This window comes from Dermochelys coriacea, chromosome 3 (genome assembly GCF_009764565.3).
Source record: "Dermochelys coriacea isolate rDerCor1 chromosome 3, rDerCor1.pri.v4, whole genome shotgun sequence".
NCBI lineage: Eukaryota > Metazoa > Chordata > Testudines > Dermochelyidae > Dermochelys > Dermochelys coriacea.
Window position 1 is genome coordinate 45,736,578 of NC_050070.1, and position 17,311 is coordinate 45,753,888.

The following is a 17,311-nucleotide window of genomic DNA, read 5'->3' on the forward strand; positions in this document are numbered from 1 at the left end:
GATGCTAGAAACAGATGGAGAATTCCCTGTTCCCCATCTCATTGCAGAACCTTATGGCTGCTTGCAAAGATTTTGGGATGGTCTCTGCTCCTCTATATTTTTTCAGCTTTCTTGCTGCCTCTGCACTTTTAAAAAAAGAGATATCTTTCCCAGTGACTAGCTCCAGTGCCTGCCTTCACTGCTGCTGCTTTGCCACTGAGCCACAAAGTGAAATTGACCCGATTCTTGTCCATATCACTGATACCTACAGGGTTCTGAATAGCAGCTGTTTTCACTCTGCTGTAGCTTGGTAAAGTTATGAGCATCTGAAAGACTGATCTGAAAGCATCTGATACTGGAGTCATCTGTCTGCACACTTCCAGTGCACTGCTGTCATCCTTTCACACTAGTTCATATTTGGCAAAGTTTTTTGCAACCATAAAGACAGAAACTTTATGGACCTTGGAAGAGAGCAAGAGTTGTTAGGTGCCCAACATCTTAGGGAAAAAATCAAGCCTTTATAAAATTTAATTGTATAAAATACCCTTACCTATCAGGCCTTAACTGGCACTCCCATAGAGGATATTGAATTAAAATTAATTATGTAGAAGCTGATGGTATGTGTCTGGGAGAGCTTCCTCCACAAAAGGGGAAGGTGGATTTTCAAGTCCTGATAAGTGTGTCAAATAGGTCCTATCTTCCCTGCTAAGATTACCATTTTTATTCTAATTGTTTTAGGTTAAATTTGATAGTAAAGAAACAACTGGGAGGGATGGGATTAGTGTCCAATCTGGCACCCTGATGAGCAGCTTTGCCACTTAGAAAAAAACAATTTTTTTAAAAGTGTAATGCTACAGAGCCTTCCTGGCCTTTGTTACAGTACAGTTACAGCTAAAGTCATTTCTCGGGAGAAGCTCAATTTTGATCACTAGAATAGGCATTAAATGTGTTCCAAGTTGTAAATATTACCTCTGTTTTCAGCCATCAAGTTTTATCGTCTAGCCATGCAACTTGTACCTGATATAGAGTTTAAGATCACCTATACGTGGTCTCCGGAAGGTGATGGTGTTGGAAAGAGCTAGTAAGTATGACAAGTTTACCACTGAGCAGCACAGGAATGCACAAATTTACACATTTTGTTTTTAATCCAAAAACATTCATTAAGGTGCCACCTATCTGTTTGTAATATAGTCACCTTATGTTTGAGACGCATCTTTTTGTTTAACTTCAATTTAATTAGTAGCATGCATTATGGAAAGTTATATAGAGCCTGGGAAGACATTTTATAACAAACAATACAATGAGATGGAGTTCTTAATTTGTTTGGAGCCAGTTCAAATTTAAATTGAGGGATTAAAATAATTTAGCAGAAAATAGTTAGTGGGTGATTTAAAAATACAGAAGACACCATATTACTTTTTATCCTGAGATTCAGATCTATAAGCTATGCAGGCAGGATCATTTTTAGGCTAGTTAGAGCTGACATATTGATTCTTGAAAGTTATACTGTAGTATCAAAAGATTCTGCACTTGTAGGCTTGTACATATATGGTAGTTAGACTTATTTTCCTCTTATGGTAATAGCCAAATATAGGACTATCTGGGTATTTAAGTGAGCCCCCATTAACATCACATCAGTGAGGTAAGAAAAATACTAGATTATAGAGTAGAGCTTTATAAAGTTCTTTTATATTCCTAGTATTTCCCCTCCCCTTTGAGAGACTCTCCTTTAGTCAGTTCAATGTATTGATGAGTACATGAACTTCCATGTGGTCTTTCAAATGTTTGGGTTTTTTTCTTATTGCCCCTCCCCAACTCCAGCTGATACCACAGCTAGAGCCCACTTTCTTATCCTGCCCCCTTATTTGTTTTTTAAAGTAACATCTGCAGAGCATATGCCTTTCTAGAAATGTTTGTTAGCACTATTAGTGCTTCTGCTCTCTAAACTAAAAAGTTCTGTGTCACATCAGCGAAAAAGTATAACAAGCTACTCTAACAATGTTCTGTAGTAGTTGTCATCTCTTCCAGTAATATAAGGTAAGTAATGAACACTGTTTTATCAATTAGCACTCCCTTTCTTCATACCATCTTACTAGAGTTTTAGGCCTAGAAGGCCAACACAGAGTTCTGTCTTCTCTTTACAGTATTTTAAAGATCCTTTTCTAGCTCTTTTAGCTGGAGTTGGAGTTTTTTTTTAATTCCATCACTTTTCTTATTAAACCCAGTTAAACTAAACATGCAAAAGAGAAATACAAGTAAACTTCTTGAAGTTCTATACAAACTGTGTTCTCAGAGAGCCTGTTAGTCTTAAGGGCAATCAAAAATAATATATGCAGCGCTTCATGAGTAAGGTTAGGTAGAGTCATGTGGTTTGAGTGGCTATTTGCACACCTGTGTAGAATAGTTGCACCTGTTGTAGAGAACTCAGATTTAATCTTTATGTTGCAATAATATCATTTTACAGCATATTAAATGATGTTCATTAGCCATTCAGCATAGGGAGTATTCCATGAAGGTACTTTAGGTTCCTAAGTCTTGTTTTTAGGCACCACTGCAATCCACAGAACTTCCATGGTACCCTGTAGACACCTGAACTCACTTAGTGCCTAAGTTTTTGTCTCTGAGCATTCACTCTGATTTACAAACTGAGGAAATAGTTGTTCAGCCACCTGAGTGGCATGCGGGGCCTGATCTAGTGAGCATGCTCAGAGCGTGCCTACTGGATTGGACCCCTCAGGTTGCGGGGGGCATGTAGGAGGACTCCATTGTAACTTTTAGCCCAGTTATTAGGCACTCATCCAGAATGTGGGCAATTCCTGGTTCAAGTACCCCCTCCTCCTGAGGGTGAGAAGGGATTGGAGCAGCAATCTGTTACCTCTCAGGTGAGTTGCCTAATCACTGGGCTATGGGGTATTCTAATGCACCTCCCCCACCCCCCTCAATCTCTGATATTGAAGTTATTCCACATTAATTGAATAATATTAATTGAGCCAGAGAGAGTTAGAATGACATTCTAGTCTGTTAGAGAAACAAAGTGGGTGAGATAATATCTCTTATTAGACCAATTTTCATTGGTGAAAAAGACAAGTTTTCAAGTTTAAGGTACTTGCTTCTCCCTATTGCTTCTCTAGAAGCCCAGGTGCCTCACTCAGGCTTTGTGGATCAGTGTTGGTCCTGTGATTTTCTCAGCACCTAAAAGTTAGGTGCCATGATGCTCAATGTCATAGTGACAAAGTCCCTTTCTGGATCTGGGCCATAGTGTCTTTGTTGCCATCTTTTTCACTACTTCATAAAACTAATTTCCCAAATAATGCCAAATAACAGGATTTGTCCAAACCACTTCTTCTAAAAGATCAATATGTTGATGAGGAAAGCCACAAAGGGACACGATCAGTTTTAAAAGGTGACTCTTCCCCCCCCCACCCCAAAATACTTACAATAATTACTATAATGAGCTCTATAAAAATATAAATTTACTTTTCACTGGTAATGCTGCTGTTTTATTTCTTATGCGCTGTTCATCTTAGATGACAAATTAATTGCTTTAATATTTTGCTGTTTATAGACTAGCACAATTCTTCAATGATTGTGTTGCAAGTACTGCAGGTGAATGTAAAAATCCAAACAGCAAAACTGCTTGGTTTGGGATTAAAAGAAAAATAACTACAGAAATATTTCTGTTAATATACTCTCTTAAAAAGTTTTGTTTTAACAAAACCTAAATCAATCTGATTAGGCCTCTAAATTTTTTTTCTTGGCAAATTAGATCATCTTAATGGACTATAGAATCATAGAATATCAGGATTGGAAGGGACCTCAGGAGGTCATCTAGTCCAAAATATGCTACTAGTCATCTAGTAGCATTCTTCGATCTTAAGAAACACAGTAATTATAAAATACAAATCAGAAACCATATTAAATGTGAAGAAAAGGTTAGTGTGAATACTAGATGTTGGCATGTTTTGTTTCAGTCTCAGGTTTTGTTTTATTTTTCTTTACTTTAGCATTGAGGATGGTGATGATGATGGCAAGATGGCTGATCTTTTGTCCTACTTTCAGCAGCAGCTCGCTCTTCAGGAATCCTCAGTCAAACTTTGTCAGCCTGATCTTGATGGCAGTCAGACTCATATCTCAGGTGTGAGATTAATTATGTCATAACTTTGTAAGGAAGGAATTCTTAGAGGTAAATTTTTGAACTCATCTTTAATAAAATGGCTTCTCTTTTTATTCTAAGATATAAATTTAAAGAACTTTCTTGTAAATGACTCATGGTATCTATTTGTTCATTATTATAACTAGATGTATGGGAAGACGTCTCATCAACTGTTTTAACAGCTCTTTCTTCATACATATTCTGGTCTTGTTCCTGTAGGCTACTCTATGCAGGCAAACTCATGCAGGCTTGCAGGATCAGAACTTCACTTTGAAATTCACTTAGCTTGTTCCCTGGGAAGAATGTTCACATGCTACTTGTCTTCCTTACCTCTAACAGTTATGTTCCGTATATTGGGATTGGGAGAGGGAATAGGCTGACATGTTGATTTATTTTTGAATATAATATGGAAGGACTGTCTTAAGCTGCAATCCTGAAAAGACATAAGCAGGTGTTCAGTCCTACGTACTGCGAGTAGTCCTATTGACTTCATTGGGACCCAGTGCGTAAAAGTAAGTACATGTATTAGTCTTTGCAGGAGTGGGTCCTAGATTGCTTTCTTACAATTTATTATTGTGCCTCTGGCATATTTTTTTTTTAAAAAAGATGCCAAATACCTTTCCTTAACAGTGAATTTGTGTTTAGAAAAATGAACAGTTTCACATTTTCTGGTACACATGAGTCTGCTACAGTTACGTGAATGAAAGTGATTTTTTTTATGGGAAGTGTATATTTTTATTTGCTGATGGAGAGTATCAGATTCCTTTCAGTGAAAGCAAACATTTTCACAATTGTTAGTGTAAATGAATCCATTCGCACACAGATTAAAAGACTTTGGCCATGCGATTTTAAAATGGCCAGTGGTTTTTGGGTGCCTCCATTTTGGGGCACCCAGTTTGACACCTAAGGAGGGGTCTGATTTTCAGTGGGTAGGTGCTCAACACTTTCATAAAATCAGACTCCTATGAAGCATCTCATTCTGGCTCCCAAAAATCACTCGTCAGCTTTTGAAAATCTTAGCCTCACTCCTTTTCTAAGGAAGCAAAATAGAGTAAATTTATGGAACTTCAGCAGAACTTTGGCACTATTTCTGTTGTCTTCTGTGGCTAACTCAGACCATTTAGAAAGATCATTTTTCTTGGGTGGTTTTTTGTTTTTGTTTTTTTTTTTTTTGCCAAAAGAATTTGGAAGCTTGCACTTTGTATACCATATTATCATGAAATCCCTGCCTGAATGGGGGAAAGCCTCAAGCCCTCCTCTCTTGTTGGTATTTCTTCCTCAGTCTCCATGCTATTCCTGCATTTTACTATTCTGCTGTGCTGCTCTACTCTGCTTGTAGTAGAGTTGAAAGTAACTGAAATCTTTAGTTCAGGATCTCGGTTTGCAAGATGCTGTACACACATAAGATGCTGCCCTGAACTAACACTACTTTCTTACTTTTACAACATTGAAATACCAGCGAAAAGTGCATTAGCTGTATTTCTATTATTTTTTCCATAACTGGTGTCTGGCATACAGAAAGAAATTGGAATGCGAGGTGAGACCCAGAGAATGAGAGAATACTAGATTAATCAAGGATGGCAGTAGCATACAGATATTTGTATTTGTTTTTGTATTTTTGGAGTGATGATTAGTTCTTGTGCAAGACAGCAGGGGAAGATCAGTCTTCTACTATTTAACGTAAATGCTAGATTTTGATTTCCCATCAAGAGTATAGGTGATTTTTTTTTAAGCAAATAAAATACTTATGATCTGGACAACATTCCTCACCAGAAGTGTAAAAAAGCTTTAGTTTAATATTATACATTTTCTAGACAGTAGACCCATCATTAGAAATAATAGCTTTCTACAGTAGGTGAAGATGTTCATTGTGATAGGGGCAAGCAGCAAGAATTCTATAACAAAATGCAAAACCAGTATTAATGCAATGTTATGGCTGTACAATTCTGAATAAAGAGAAGTCTGGAAAGTCAAAAGTTAAGGTACCATGTTCACTTGACCATGTTGCATATCCTACATAAAGCATACATTTAACATAATCAGCAACATGTTAAAGAAGACAGGAATAAAAAAATTACTACGTATTTACAACAAGGCTGCATTAACATAGCTGTCGGAAGATAATGTACATTTCCAATCTTTTTTAATTGACTTGTGCGATCTTAAGTTTTTGCATTAGATTTCCTAGATCTTGCTAAACTAGAAAAGAATACAAGTATCCAGGTTCACATGCTTTGGCTGACTGATGACTATCAAATGATAGCCATTGGTGTTGTTCAAGTTCATAGGCACCACTTTGTCAAAGGCTCAAGATTTTTAAGCTTCTTTAAGATCTTAGCTGTGTAAGCAGCATATTACATTCTAAGGAGTTATAGCTAATGCACCTTTAAGCACTTAAATTGCCAAAGACTGACTGGAGTCTGTTTATGTACTGTATTGCTATGCATGCATATTTATAGCATGCATGTGTGTACAGCTATCAATGGTGTAGGAGCAATATAGTTGTTAGCATACCTGGTTTTTTTTAATTGCATATGCTTCAAATGGTATTTTGAAAATATCTGCTACTAAATTAAAAAAATTTTCAAAATGGAGCAAAAGCATGACTCCTCAGTTAGGAATAATTCCATATTGAATTTTAACTTCCAAAGTTCAGATATTTGTATCAGATGAACAAATAATCTGGTGTCATAAAAATGTGGGTTTTTTTCTCCCTATCCAACTCACTACTCAAATGGCTAAATGCTGTTTGCCCAGATTTTCCAGAAATTTTTTTTTCAGGGCTGAGACCAAATATCAAAAAACTTCAGTTAAAAAAAAACTTTTTTCCAAAAAAGCTATTAACATGTAAAAACAGTTATAATTCAGTGGAAACAGTTTTATAGCCTTAACTACAGCATCTGTCACGGGTGAATGGTACACTTCTCTAGCTATTTTTATTAAAGTATCTCAGAGCAGTTTAGACTGAATAAATCTCACATTTGCCTTTTGTGAAATAGGTGTAAAGGTTATTTAAGAATCACTCAACCTGGCAGTAGAAAGCAGCAACTGCTTAATAGTGTACAGCAACTCTCTAATCAGTAAAGGTTAAATAGTAAAGAAGATTATATCCAGCTAAAAAGGCAGAGAAAATTTAGGGAAGTGGAATGCAAGTAGATGGAATTCTGGCTAAAACCCCAGGATTTTCTTACTCTACCTTTACTCTTACGAGAATTTTCCTCGTATCTCACTTGTCGGTAACTTTGGTCAGGATCTTGATGCATTTATTTTTAATGTCATTGGAAAGGGTCCTCACCAGTACCATGCCATCTGACACCTGGGTCCTATTGGCTCAGTACTGACAGAGGGAGGAGTGATACAGTATTGATTCACCAGCACTACTTCCTGCAGGTTATACATGTTCCAAATGGTGTCCCATCCAAATACTGAATTGCCTGAACCTGCTTAGCTTTTGAAGTCAGAGTGCATCACACCTTGGCTTCCGCGCAAGGTCTAAAACGTTTAAGAAATAAAATGTTACTTTACATGTGTGATGTGCACAAAGAACTCTATATATTAAAGCCTCTGGAGGAATAATTGTCATAAAATCAATGATATACCTGTTGTGCTCTGAAAAGAGATGTAGATGTATAGTCTTTAAGACCACATCTAAAAAATATTTTGTTACCATGTTATGTCTTTACATTTGTATATTATGTGAAGCTTTTTATAGTGTATCATGTATTTTTATGTAAGATTTTTGGTTGACTATTCCCAGTCAAACTTGTTCTCTAATTTCCTGTGAAGAACAGGATTTTGGTAGCTATCAGAAATAGGATCAGGGAAATAATTTCTTTGAATATTGTCGTGTTACCATGTGATCACTTAATTATTTTCTGTTCACAGTGCTGCCTATGGAAGTGCTAATGTACATTTTTCGATGGGTGGTTTCCAGTGATCTGGACCTAAGGTCATTAGAGCAGCTATCTCTGGTCTGTAGAGGATTTTACATTTGTGCCAGGTATAATTGAAACTTTATCCATAGAATGAGATATTTGCCTTCTGTTCTTTTGGGTGGAGAACAAGGAGTTTTTCTTAATCTTAGTCTTTAAACTGGTTACTAGCATAAGATTTGCAAAAAGAAAATGAGTACTTGTGGCACCTTAGAAACTAACACATTTATTTGAGCATAAGCTTTCGTGAGCTACAGCTCAAAGCTTATGCTCAAATAAATGTGTTAGTCTCTAAGCTTTGAGCTGTAGCTCACGAAAGCTTATGTTCAAATAAATTTGTTAGTCTCTAAGGTGCCACAAGTACTCCTTTTCTTTTTGCGAATACAGACTAACACGGTTGCTACTCTGAAACCTAGTATAAGATGATAGCTGTAGACATTATTTAGGTAGAAGAAGTCTGTGTGGAAATTTAAAAATTCCTGGAGGCATTTATCTATATCAAAATTGTCATTTTTCTGGAGAATACAGTTTAAGTTTACCTTAGCAACATGAGCAGAGACTGTATATTACTGTGTAAACAGTTAAAATTGCCAAAAAAATATAGCTTTGTGGGTAAAAATGCTGTCTAGTGGATGAGTGCTGTACTGGGACTAGGATCCCTAGGTTCTATTCCTGCCTCTGCCATTGGCCGGTTGGTGACCTTGACCCAGTCTTTTTGCTTCCCTGTGCTTCACTTTCCCCATCTGTAAAATGGGAATAATGATATTGACCGCCTTTGTGAAGTGCTTTGAGATCTGCTGATAAAAAAGCTCTATATAAGAGGTTGGTGGTATTAGTATTGGTATATAAAGACTGATAGTGAATCCATAGAGGAAAGCTGCCTGTGTTAAGAATATGTTTAGGCTGTTAAATCTATATATTGGGCTAAACCCTGCTCTCCTTGTTCATGAGTAGTCCCATGTTAAACTCCTGATAATACTAATCAGGTGCTCGAATACACCAATGATGATTGTGGCATAAATCATAGATATAAGCTATTAGTCTAATATAAGCTAATATGTTTTGGTAATATTTGAATGATGTTTACAAGCAAGGAGTAGCTTTTCTTGCAAAAGAGAAGGACATATTGTGAAATGGAGTTGGAGTCCTAAAATAATAATAAAACCATGTAGACATCACAGAGCAATGCCAGGTTGGCACAGAGAGAAAGTTCTGTGCTGTATTGTCACTGCGTCATATGTTGTACTTTGTGATGAGAAAATGGCTTTCTAGCTCCTCAATGATTCCAAGTTCTTGTGGCTTAATAATTTAGTAATTGAGCAGTCTAAGAAAAGTGCCTTTAACTCTATCCAGATCCCATCTACCACTACATTCTTAAAAGTTCCCCACTTGTCTTTTGTGCCTTGATATTGGAGTTCAGCAAGGTACTGTAAAGCTGTGGGTTTTGCTTTTATATCTTCACTAGGGATCCTGAAATCTGGCGTCAAGCCTGCTTGAGGGTTTGGGGCAGAAGCTGTAATAAACTTGTTCCTTATACCTCCTGGAGAGAAATGTTTCTGGAAAGGCCCCGTGTTCGATTTGATGGTAAGGAGTATTTTTTGGAAACGGATGTCTTCATTGTGACATATGATTTTGCCAGGAAAAAGTTGCATAATCTTTTATTTCTGTAATTATATAGTGCCACAAATGTTAGGCCTTATCTGAATTCAGTTTGGTTTTGAATATGCAGTCATCTTTAAAAGAAACTTCCTCCTCCTCTTTAGGTAATAAAAATGTAGCTGAAAATCTATACAGCCATAATTTTTAATCTTGTATGTTTATGCACTTTTAAAAGATGCTTACATTTTTAGGTACTTATTTTCCTTTTTGCTTCATTTATGTAGGTGTGTATATCAGCAAGACAACATACATACGTCAAGGAGAACAGTCTCTTGATGGTTTCTATAGGGCATGGCACCAAGTGGAATATTACAGGTAGAACTGTAGTAAACTGAGTGAGGGAAGTATTTCCCCCCTCTCTCCAAGTACTGTTCATTCAAATATAGATCTCAATACTGCAAACACTTAATAGTTCAGTTGAGCTCAGTGGAACTACTTAGTGTGTAAAGTTACTTGGGGGTAAGTATTTCCAGGATCAAGGCCACGAGGAATACAGTTAGATCTGGTCAATAGAGGTAGGTTTAGAGACTAATTTTCCTCCTCAGTTGCACCTTTTGCTCATGTCAATAAAACTGGAGCTTTAAAGATGCCACAGATTTCTCCCTCTCCCCAAATCGTTCCTTCCTTTGTGTCCATCGAAATAGTGCTCAGAAAGAAAAAATGAGATTAAATAAAAATTGCCTTTAAATTTACTCAACAAAGCAAGTAGTTTTAAAGGCTGGTTTTTAAAATGTGCCTTTGAACTCTTTCCAATTACTCATTCACTGCCTTTCTTAGCCTTTCCATTCCATTATTCATATAGCTAATTGTTCTACTCTGCTGTCCCCTCCCGAGTCTAAAATGAGCTACAGGATACCAATCAATCTCATGATCATTCATATGATCTGGAAAGTATCAACCTGTCTTTCTATATTTGGTTTCTGATCTTAGCATCTCAAATCTGATACTTACGGTAGAGAAGCACTATCAAACAGACTTCTTCAGATTAATGAGAGTTAAGAGCTAATTACATTTATCTCAGTGGATACTGGGTAGAAAGAAGGTTCCCAAAGTTTATATAAGGTTCATCGTGACTTCTGGTCAGTAGCTCCTTTCCTGTATTCCTCCTCTGAACAAAAGTTCTTAACTTCTGTGCTCTTGCTAAAGTCTGCTTAGTTTGGTCATGTGTCTCCCAAACCAGGTCTTCTGGTTTTTGATGAGCTGTTTCTATGTTTTTGAAAACATGTGAAAATCTGTTTTTAAATGGTTGGAATTAACACCTGTAATGCTACACCTTTTTGTGAAGGGTTCCCATGGGAAAACAGACTGTCTACTACTTTTTCCAGGTTTTTATTGTATAATTGTATTTTTGCAGATACATGAGATTCTTCCCAGATGGTCAAGTAATGATGCTAACAACTCCTGAGGATCCTCAATCTATTGTTCCTCGTTTACGGACTAAAAATGCAAGGTATGTTGAAACTGCACATTTGTCTGCATCACTCAGTCTTTTACCCTGCAGAAAAAGGATGCTTTTCGTAGAATCATAGAACTGGAAGGAACCTCGAAAGATCATCTAGTCCAGTCCCCTGCATTCAAGGCAGGACTACGTAGACCATCCCTGACCAGTGTTTGTCAAACCTGCTCTTAAAAATCCCCAATGATGGAGATTCCACAACTTTTCTAGGCAGTTTATTCTAGTGCTTTACCATGTTTTCACTCATGTTAGTCTCTAAGTTTAGGATTAGTAAAAAGATCAAAAGAAACATCATTTATTGTTTCTATTGTGCCACAGATATTCATAGTTCTTTACAGGGAAATACAAGACCAAGTCCATGCTTCAAGGGACCTTACAATTTAAGACCCTGATTCTGGAATCAGACATCTGATTATAAGATCAAGACCTTGGACAATGTCTGGACAAACTCAGAGTGAATAGATATAAGAGACATGCACTGTTGGTCTTGTAATTTCAGGATTTTTTTTTTCCTTCCTCCTCCTCCCCAAGAAAGGCAAGGAAGTAGGAAAAGAGGGCAAACAGTGAAAGGCTATCTGAACAGAAGTGAACGTTTAGGAAGGAGTTGAAGGAATCAAGGAAATATATTAGTTTCTCTGGGTCGAGGAGGATGTTTCCTCCTTGAAATGTTCCCAGGAACTTGTTAAATTATTGTGGAAACGTGTTTGCATCTCCAAAAAAAAAAAAAATGCAGTTTTGAGCAATTGCATAAGAATTTGAAAGTGAAAATAACTAGAAATTGGGTAAAAAACTGACTAGCTGGTCTACTCTGTCCTATCCAAGAGGAACATTATAATTCATCACCAATAACAGGCCTGATGCTTTACAAAACACAGAAATATTCCCTGGTCCAAAAGCTCACATCCTTAAAATGGACACACAAGTCAGTAAAGGAAGGAAAAATAGATCTTACAACTATTGTCAGTCTTAATAGGTGCTTAGGTGTTTTTGTAACAGATAAAAACTAGTATCCTTAACAGTACATGCTTGACACCATCCCTTTAACTTTCCAGAACCGATGCAATCTTGTTTGGCCATTATCGCCTCTCCCAGGATACGGACAATCAAACCAAAGTATTTGCTGTATTAATGAAGAAGAAGGAAGAGGTAGGTACCAAAATAAAATAGAGAAATAAGAGAACAAGGGGGTAAGGAGAGTGGGATTTTTTTCTTAAGGCTTCCCCACAATTGTGTCTTTAAGGAGCATATGGAGATGTGACTATATCAAAGACTTGCTAATCAACTTGGTGCATGAAGTGATGTCAGATAAATTACCACATATTAGAGCACTTGTAAAATATAACAACTTACTTGTCTCCTTCCAAAAATATATTAACTTTCTGAAGCAAGAAAGCAGTCTCTCTGCATCAACATATCGTGCCAAATCTATTTGTTTGCTGTAAGATGACTTTGTTCACACTTAGACACCATTTCTTCCCCAATAAGCCCTCTTCTGCCAACTGTTCCCCAAGCTTGATTGCTACACAAGGCCCGTTAATTTGTAACAGCCTTGCTAAATCTAAAAAGAGATGTGTATACCTAGCTCATAAGATGATGGCATGAGAATTAAGCCAGAGGAGGAAGAAAAAAGGTGTGAGGAGCAGCAAAGACCTTTTTAATGACATCACCTTTCATCTGTATGAAACTTATTTCTTCAGCATTAAATAAATGAATCTAAATAATGAATACCTGGTCAAGAATTTAACTGGGAATAACTTGCAACAACAGATGTTGCACAAAAAAAGAAACATCTATAGTAAGTAGTGTCAGAGTAATTACAAGGGTTGTGGTGTTGTACATCTAGCTAACTTAGTCTCAGTTTTTCTCAAACCCTATAATTGAGTTTGAGAAATTTTATATTCCATGAAAGCCTGCTCCATATGTATCTTGATATAAGTTAAACAATTTTTCAAGTAATACTAGAATTAAGTAGTGTTTCCTATGTATGAGACATAGTGTAGGATGTGTACTAAATAAGGAAGTGGTAAAACATATTAAGAGTTCTGAGGCTTAAACAAATGACTTGAAAATAAAATAATTATGGTCTTGGTTTGGCATTTTATTATCACTCTTTCCTTCTAAGAACTTAAAGGATCACTACTTTTTGACAATGTAAATAAAAGTATCCTATATATGAAGGCATGGGGTTTTTGCTGTTTCAGGATCTGTACTCACGCTTATTTAAAATGTTATGGTAAACCATGGTAGTGCTGTATGTTCTTTATGTGTCGCTAAACTTTGTGTTCATTGTACAGAAACCAGTTGACTACCACAAATACAGGTATTTCCGCCGTGTTTCTGTACAAGAAACAGAGCACAGTTTTCATGTAGGACTACAGCTGTGTTCCAGTGGCCGCCAGAGATTCAACAAGCTTGTTTGGATACATCATTCTTGTAACATAACTTACAAGTAAGTTAATAAACTGAGAACAAGAGCAAGGAAAGATGTTTGCTTGTAATAAGGCAGGAAGCGATGTCATCTATCATGATAAAATGTGCTAAGTTTTGTGGTTTAAACAAATGACTTTAAAATAAAATAATTACGGTCTTGGTTTGGCATTTTGTTAGCATTCTAAGAACTTACAGGATCACTACTTTTTGACAATGTGTAAAGTATGGGAAAATATCCTACATGAAGACATGGAGTTTTTGCAGTTTAGTAAGATTTGTGAATAGTATTTGATCTACTGTACTCGGCGATCCTAAGCAGAAATATTTTTGTTCCTAGTAAAGAGGTTTTGGAAAATCTCTGCTCTCTAGAGCTACTCCTTTTCTTTTCTTTGGGCTTGTGATGCTTTAAAAGCAGGGTATGCTGCAAAGAGCCTCTGCAAGGATACTCTCCAACCCCCTGTGTGCTGTGGAGTAATGTGCCCAACTACTATGTCTGGCTCTGAGAGATATGGCCAGTGGCATACCCACTAATGCAGACTTTCGAGTTGTGGCAACACAGAAGGCTGTGGTCACTACTCTTGCCTATTGACTACAGTAGCAGCAGCCATAGCTTGGCTACCCAGATGTTTCTGATGCTGAATGATGCCCCCCAACTCTTTCCATACTTCCCCATGTATAGGTTTTCTGTCAGGTTTTGTGTAGGGACCAATTCTTAGTGCAGTGAGCCTGCAGTTTACCATGAATGAGCAAAATGATTGTCTCCATGGTGTGAGGAGGGGGGAGTTCAGGGAAGTTAAGTAGTTGATATTTTCAACCTGATTTATCCTTAAAGACTGTAACTCTTACACTGTGACATTGTGTTTTCTTGGAGTTGTTCACTTGTTGGACAGCACAGTGACAATACACTATTTAGCTCCCAATTAAACCCTCCAAACAGGGCTTACATGGTGCATAGCCCTTATGCCTAACTTCCGCCAAAGGGCAAATTTCATACTGATGCAGAACAACAGTGTTGCACAAATCAATCTGTATAGGTCAGGAGGCTATCCTCATGTGCTAGAGAATATACTGGGAATCTAACCCTATGAGCATCAAATAGGCTAATAAGATATTTACTGTAGTATAGATTAATGATTCTCACTGAAGCATGCAAAGATGGTATTTTTACTTTAAACATTCCTGGCTTTGGCTTCTTTACTAGTGCAATATCCTCCTTCTTGTATTCCAAATTCTGAATCCTATAACAGGAGTAGAAAGTATAATGCAGTGTGGAGTGCCATTGCTTATCTTGATAATTTTATTAATAATACAAGCCCATACTGGATAGACAGGAGATAGCCAAAATACAAGTCGTACTTTCAACATGAAGTGGCATTGTATATACAAGATTAGCTTGGGTGTCTGTGGCTTTGTGCACACTTCGCACTATGAAAATACTGGATTACTCCTAATCACTCCCCTGAATACAGGATTGAAGGATTTAAATGGCAGTTTATATTTGATGAACGTAACTAACTTTTGTAACATTCTTTGTAGATCTACTGGTGAGACTGCAGTCTCTGCTTTTGACATTGACAAGATGTACACCCCTTTGTTCTTTGCACGAGTGAAGAGTTTTACTGCATTTTCAGAAAAGCCTCTGTAAGAAACACATCTCTCCTCTTGCAACTCTTGCATGAATAAAAGATTAGAGCAAATGAGTACTTAAGTTATAAATCTGTATATATTTGAAACTTATTTTAAAGTTCTGGGAATCTTTTTTGGAAGAATACATACTGGTAATATGTTCTATTTGATTTAGGGTGGCTGGGTTGTTGTTGTTTTGAAATCAAGCTTATGAATTGTTTTAAACACATTTATGTTGTGAAAAGACTTTGATAACATGAAAAGTTTTTACATGTCATTTTTCATACAGATTTATGAACCATTCTCTCTAAAATGTGAGTCTTCATCTGCCTATGCACCTTAATGATATTTCAGTCCAGGAAGAATTGTAATAGAAAAACAAACACTTACTGTACACGTGACTTAGTGTGTGTGTGCTCTGGTGAAGGCTCAAAATGTGAAATAAGTTGTCCTACATCTGTTTAAAACTGTGATTTGAGAAAATAAATTTCTTTTAAAATAAATGTATTTTGTTTGCCTTTAAGAAATGACAAATTAAGTACAAAGAAACCTGAAAAAGTGTGAAGTTCAACCATAAAATTCAGCCAAATTATGGTGATACTGCACCATAATTGTTATCTGATCTTTATACCAGCTCATTAGAGCCTATCATCTCAGGGTGGCAGACCACTGTCAGGATCTGTAAGCCAGCCACAAGGGGAAAATGGCTGGCTTTATCCTCTGTGGTCTAGGGAAGGGCTCCTGTAGTGCATGGTTCTGCTGGGGTGGTGTAATAGTGCAGATGTCACGAGTGTGCTGAATTTGAGTACGCACTGTTCAGATTTAATTGTGCAAATGAGAACAGGGCTCCCTCAAACATGTTTGTATTTTGTTGTTAATTCTTCATCTAGCTCTGCTACAGAAACTGTAAATTCAGTGGGCATTTGTCATTCTTATTAAGTTAACTTCTGGGGCTGCTACAGATTTTCAAGTACCTTGTGTACCTGAAATGCGTTCCTTGGATTTTTCATGCAGGTACTGTATGCGGCTTCTCCTGCATATATAACTTGGGGGTTTGATGCACATACTGTATGCTGCTTATGATAAATACGTACTTTGGGTTCTCAAGCAACTAAAGCTTCTAAATGTTTTTGTTCTGGTAGATTCATGTAAGATTTCTTTTCTTAAAAGTAATTCTTTATAAATTTACCTTATGAACAACTCATTTTAAAATACTGTCTACGAATTAAATGGATGCAAGTACAAAAAAAGCTGTTGAAAGAACTTTACTTGTTCCATAATTTGTAAAGTGTACCCTTGCATGGAGCTACACAGTTAAAATACATCAATAAATTAGCATTTTGCAAACAATTAATTGCTATTTCTTAATGTACCCATAAGTCACTAACTTTTTTTCACATAGTAAAACATTCTGCATTCAGTAAGGTGACTACAATACACTATATTCAGTAAGGAGTACATTGTGTTACAGTATGATTTGAGAGAAATAAAAGTCAGTTGCTTTAAAATCTCAGTTTTTGGTCTTCAAGATTATGTACTTGACAGAACTTCATTAACTAGGAGTGCCTGTTATGAAGTTATCCATTGTAGGGGTTATGGTTAAAGCTCTGATTTTTTAAATTAATTAGTCCGCAAATGCCATCTGTACATAAAGAAGTATCAGTTTGACTTGTATGAAAGAGGTTAAAGAGGATACCAGCTTTTTATTTAGGTGACATTCAATAGTTCTTGATTTGGTAGCTTAGTGATACTTCAAGCTTGATGCACATATGCTCTGTGTAATAACGTATATAACCTAACCCTATTTGAGTCTTTAAGCCTCAGACTGCTTTTATTGTACAGGCTACAGTCTGAGGCTTTAAAAACCACTGTATCTAACATTTACCTGCTGCTTCTGATCTTTTGTTTGTTAGATTTCTTGTATACATACATTTCTGAGGCTTAAGTCTGGGGGTAATTTCAAGGCTGGCACATGTCCTGTTGCACAGTAACCACAGCCTGGTGTAGTTTCAGAATGTAATAACTAGTGCAACTTTACAGCAGAGGTTCTCATTTTTTCCATACCCAGGACTCTTC

At 36.7% G+C, this 17,311-nt stretch overlaps 1 protein-coding gene across 4 annotated transcripts in view; it reads left to right on the top strand.

Moving 5' to 3' along the window:
• Window positions 1-16,585, top strand: part of FBXO9 (F-box protein 9) — a 49,402-nt gene extending 32,817 nt beyond the window's left edge. For all 4 annotated transcript variants that reach the window (XM_038393767.2, XM_038393770.2, XM_038393772.2 and 1 more), the window contains 9 exons: window positions 961-1,060; window positions 3,984-4,114; window positions 8,018-8,132; window positions 9,530-9,648; window positions 9,948-10,038; window positions 11,078-11,173; window positions 12,232-12,325; window positions 13,474-13,628; window positions 15,146-16,585. In XM_038393767.2, coding sequence (XP_038249695.1) covers window positions 961-1,060; window positions 3,984-4,114; window positions 8,018-8,132; window positions 9,530-9,648; window positions 9,948-10,038; window positions 11,078-11,173; window positions 12,232-12,325; window positions 13,474-13,628; window positions 15,146-15,254 — 1,010 coding nt within the window. In that variant the 3' untranslated portion in view covers window positions 15,255-16,585. The remainder of the gene's footprint in view (window positions 1-960; window positions 1,061-3,983; window positions 4,115-8,017; window positions 8,133-9,529; window positions 9,649-9,947; window positions 10,039-11,077; window positions 11,174-12,231; window positions 12,326-13,473; window positions 13,629-15,145) is intronic.
• Window positions 16,586-17,311: the final 726 nt, after the last annotated feature.